The sequence below is a fragment of the Anastrepha ludens genome, chromosome 2 (genome assembly GCF_028408465.1).
Source record: "Anastrepha ludens isolate Willacy chromosome 2, idAnaLude1.1, whole genome shotgun sequence".
In the NCBI taxonomy this organism is placed as follows: Eukaryota; Metazoa; Arthropoda; class Insecta; order Diptera; family Tephritidae; genus Anastrepha; species Anastrepha ludens.
The window spans coordinates 269,777-274,700 of record NC_071498.1 but is presented as its reverse complement, the minus strand read 5'-3'; the positions used below and the strand labels follow the sequence as shown (position 1 = coordinate 274,700).

General features: G+C 35.0%; 1 protein-coding gene across 1 annotated transcript; it reads right to left on the bottom strand.

Annotated features, from left to right (window-relative positions):
- Positions 1–710: 710 nt before the first annotated feature.
- LOC128856104 (uncharacterized) lies at positions 711–3,889 on the bottom strand. Its single transcript, XM_054091494.1, has 4 exons — positions 3,601–3,889; positions 3,065–3,501; positions 2,925–3,002; positions 711–969 (listed from the first exon to the last, which is right to left on the bottom strand). The coding sequence occupies exons 1-4, from the start codon at positions 3,733–3,735 to the stop codon at positions 930–932; spliced, it is 690 nt and encodes a 229-aa protein (XP_053947469.1). The 5' UTR covers positions 3,736–3,889; the 3' UTR covers positions 711–929.
- Between the last annotated feature and the right edge of the window lie 1,035 nt (positions 3,890–4,924).

Here is a 4,924-nt window from a genome sequence, read left to right as displayed (position 1 = left end):
AGCTATTTTGTAGCTTTCTTCCCGTTATTTGTAGCATTCAATATTCGCAACTACAATTTTATCAGTCTTACCAACAACAAAACTCATAACAACCATAATCACGGTTATACAGAAACAAGGCTAAAGTCTCAGTTACAACCACTTTCGCTACCACAACTATTTCCGCATCCGATGCTCTAGCATAATTTTTTTTTGTCCCAAAAAAGGAAATGCTCCTTTCGGCATTGGATTATTTGCTAATTTGCTAATTCATGCAATTTCGTTGTTTTTAAGTCATCTTACTAGCACGTTTTTCTGCTGCGATGAGCAGCCTTAAGTTTGTGCTTCAGAAACGTAGAAATCAATTGCGTTCTTTTAGTTACATACATATGTACACAATGTTACCATTGATATCTTTGCATACACACTTTTCACACACCCGCGTTATCAGTTACAAGTTTTAATTGTTAAGGGGACCTGTAAAATTTCGAAAAAAAAATTTTTTGTTTTCATATATGTTAATATAATCCTTTAAGAATATGTAAAACAATTTTTAGAACATAAATTTAAGTATTCTTTATATTATATTATAGATAGTCAACCGTGACGACTCTATTCTTTACGTTCTAGCGCTGGGAGAGGTATGTATAGTTACGTTGCCGACTTTAGACGGGTTTTTATCAAAACTATATTTTTCGAATTGGCGTACACGATAACTCGAAAAATATTGACCGATCTCCCTGAAATTTGCACACATGTTTTTTATAATACTACTTTCTATGTGAATTTACAATTCGAAAATAGTAGGAAAATTCACCCCAAAATTAATTTCTTTTTAAGCATTTTATTTCGCGAATTTTTTTCCATTTTTGCTTAATTTATATAGAAATTATGACATCAATAAACACAAAAATTTAGGTTTTTTTGTATTCAGGACACTAACGCCGATGCTACAATGCCCGCCGATTGAGAAGCCCCTCTGCGACTTTCCTAGAAAAATTGAGTGTACATCCGCCATGTTAAATGATTAAAAAAAAAAAAGTATATTATTTTAATGTATAAATAAACTGTATGCCAATTTTGAAAAACATATATTGACTTCTTCATTTTAAATAGTTTTAATGAAAATCAGGGAAAATATGGCTGTTTACAGGTATCTGACCACTTAATAAGGCAAAGCCAAAAACCAACAAATCTATACTATAAAGGTGAATGTCTGTACGTTGTCCGCGCATCACTACGAAACGACAACACCAAATCACGTAAAAATTTGTATGCATTCATATTTTCACCCAATGAAGGTTTTAGGCATGTTTTTATGATGGAACTCCCTTCCCACAGCCCCCAGGCCGCGCCACCACTCTCATTTAATCTAAAAAATCTTAGTTTTTCCTATTTCCCACTATTTATAGCACACTCTAGACTTCATAGTCCGCATAAGCTGTTCAACTCTGACTCAAATGCAAAGTTCAAAAACGGTTTGAGATAGAAAATTAATAAAAATAATCTTGCTTGATATTTTTTTGATTGGTTGTTTTGAGGCATAGCAACGGATGCCGGGTATTGTAATATTATGGTTATTAATAAAAAACTAGGCGGCCGCCGTAGCCGAATGGGTTGGTGCGTCATTACCATTTGGAATTCACAGAGCGAACGTTGGTTCGAATCTCGATGAAAGCAAAATTAATAAAAACATTTTTCCAATAGCGGTCGCCCCTCGGCAGGCAATGGCAAACCTCCGAGTGTATTTCTGCCATGGAAAAGCTCCTCATAAAAATATCTGCCGTTCGGAGTCGGCTTGAAACTTTAGGTCGCTCCATTTGTGGAACAACATCAAGACGCACACCACAAATAGGAGAAGGAGCTCGCTTAAACACCCAAAAAGTTTGTACGCGCCAATTATATATATATATAATACAAAATTATTTTCAATGAAATTATTGTTTGTAATTCTTTTATATACATATCCTAAATCCCTCAAAACTACTCCTACGCGAGCGGGGCCGCGGGTTAAATCTTAGTTTTTCCTATTTCCCACTATTTATAGCACACTCTAGACTTCATAATCCGCATAAACTGTTCAACTATGACCCAAATGCAAAGTTCAAAAACGGTTTGAGATGGAAAATTAATACAAATAATTTTGCTTGATATTTTTCTGATTGGTTGCTTTGATTTTATTCAACGAGGCATAGCAACGGATGCCGGGTATTGTAATATAATATTATGGTCATTAATAAAAATTATTGTTTGTAATTCTTTTATATACATATCCTAAATCCCTAAAAACTACTCCTATGCGAGCGGGGCCGCGGGTTAAAGCTAGTTTATCTATAATTAGCATTATTCAACATGCTTTTTAAGTTATTTTAATAGAAATTAAAATTTTTCTAAGTTTATTTTGTAAATGATTTCGAAATGTAGTGTGTGGACAGAGAGCAATCAGCTGACTCGATTCTACGGGATTTTCTAAAATCCTGCCATAAAATCTACGATACTACGATACGGATCATTTGTTTGATCGTAACAGCTGACAGGGGACTGCGTTTACGTCGGTGAGTGTGCGCAGCATATGTCTTCACCTCGTTGATCAAATTTAAGTTTAATTTTCTAATTTAATGCGGAGATCGTTAATTTACTTAATTATTACTTTTCGATATCCATATCGGTAAATAAGGTGCTGTATGCTGCTTTTTTAGTATAATAAAACTAATATTTAATAGCCTTTATCGTTGAATTTCTGATAATAGTCTGCTTATTCTTCGTAACAAAAAGTAATCAGAACCTTTGTATATATGTATACATACGAGTATATGTAAACATGAATAGACACACGCTTCTGAAGTGCAAACTAATAATTGAATTGTTTACGCTTTTTAAGTTATATTAGAGGTATACTACTTTTTTCCTACTATACTATTATATACATATATAAATGTGCATACTTCAAAACTTGTTGGATTCCACAAACCAAAACGAACAAGAGCAAAAACGACGCTGCTGTTTTGCTGGCTGCGTTACATCTGAAATTAACAATGTGGCAAAAGTCAATATATCCTCAATTTTCATGGAGTTTCAAACTTACCTGCTCGAATGCTCCACCCCGGTGATGAGTGAACCAACATTATAAATGTTGGCCAAATCATTGATCTTCTCAATCAATATCGGGTTTAGCGGCGCGTGTCTGGTAAGTACCTTAATGAGATTAATCTGTGGGGCCATAGGTGAGTACCCGCAAACGAGAGCTAATGTCTCATAATCCGTTGCGATCAATTTGAAAATGACAGTTATGCTGAATGGGCTATTACCATAAACAAGCTCGAATGTACCGTTTTGCGTATTTTCATTCCAATTAAATACAATATCTTCTGTAGTATTCTTCCAACCTTTATTGACGTTATTGAAATAATTCATCCGTAGCGTGTAGTGTCCATCGATGGGAGTCGTCGGTGCTGACACTTTAACGCAAGCCGGCACTTCTGTCTCGGGAAACCTCGCTGTCTCATACCAAATGCCTGATATCTGTATATAATATGTAAGCATTATGTATACATAAGAATGTGGACAAAGTTACGAGAAGTCTTAACTTAATATTTATTAACTTTTCCCCATTTAACTCACACGTGATACATTGAATTCAATAGTAGAAACGTTTACAGCACAGCTCCAGGCGTTGCTCGATGCTGCCAATGAGCAACTAACGGTGGCGAGGAATACTAAGCAGCTGGCAGAGAATGTGCATGAGACTTTATTCATGTTGATGGATTAACATCGAGTGCGAGTCTACGCTGTCGACTTTTGCTGGCGCAGACTAAAAGTTCATTATCATTGTTGATAAAATAGTTATTTATGTATATATGTGCGTTAGGCCAATAACTCCTTATCTTCTATGATTGTATGCGACTACCGATAACCATAATCAACGTTGCAAAGGAATGATTTCGAAAAAAACACTTTGTATACTTTCTATTTAAAGTGGACATGATACTCTAGGCTAGTCGAATGCTAGTCATATACAAATCCACTCAGTTACAGGCTGCACTCGTATTTTTATCACATTTATATGAACTCTTCTCGGAACTTTGCTGTCAATTATTGATTGTAAATATTTCTGCCACATTTTAGTTATGCGCGTATGCACGATATTTACACGCTGCCATGAATTTTAAATTGATTTGTTTTGATTTTTTGCAAATTAACTTCTACACTTTAATTGCTTTTCATATTATTCTGCAGTTGTAGCAGCATAAACAATCCGCACATATGTACCGGAAATGCTGCTGGAATGGCAGTCCTTGGCCGGATTACGTAGAACCGACTATCGTGGGCACGTATTATTCTCACATCCTTCGGTTCATTGCTATCCATTCACTTAACCTCCCGTCAGGCACTATGATAGAAGCGACGATTTTTTTGTTGTAATGCCAAATCAATCCTTAATTCCTCTTCGTCATTTAAATATTTTTTGTACCTTTTTTTCATCTATTTTGAACTGTGTGTTTAATCATGTTCTTTTTTGTCTATGAAATAATAATTTTGTTTATAAATTGCTTGTTAATTTGTTTGTGTTCGGTCATAATTTAATCTTTACGGAAGGTTACGTAAATGAGTAGTAGTGGGGGACCCAAACCCTTCTTTTTTACTGCATTATCAGAAAATAAGGTGGAGGTATATATTCTGCTTAATATAAATAAATATTTTATACTCTATCGTAAAATGTTTCGTCCGGTTTACAGAACTTCGAGAAGCCAACAATATTTTAATCGTATAATTTGAATGATATTTAATTTAATGGGTCTGAAAACGTCGGTGGGTAAATGAACATATGTAAGTACGTTATAGTTGATGTCGCAGTATACTTAACTCTGTCAGTTTAGTGTAGATTACCGGTCGTCTTCGTCTAGCTCATCTACCGGTAGGCCCAGGAAACTTGCTGTTTCAACAG

What these genes read in the sequence shown, in the direction of transcription:
- LOC128856104 (XM_054091494.1), bottom strand. Translation starts at nt 3,735, where the DNA reads ATGAATAAAGTCTCATGCACATTCTCTGCCAGCTGCTTAGTATTCCTC. An exon ending in TTGAATTCAATGTATCACGT is followed by an intron (nt 3,502 to 3,600) that starts GTGAGTTAAATG and finishes TATTATATACAG; the next exon opens with ATATCAGGCATTTGGTATGA. An exon ending in GGAATCCAACAAGTTTTGAA is followed by an intron (nt 970 to 2,924) that starts GTATGCACATTT and finishes CAATTTTTCTAG; the next exon opens with GAAAGTCGCAGAGGGGCTTC.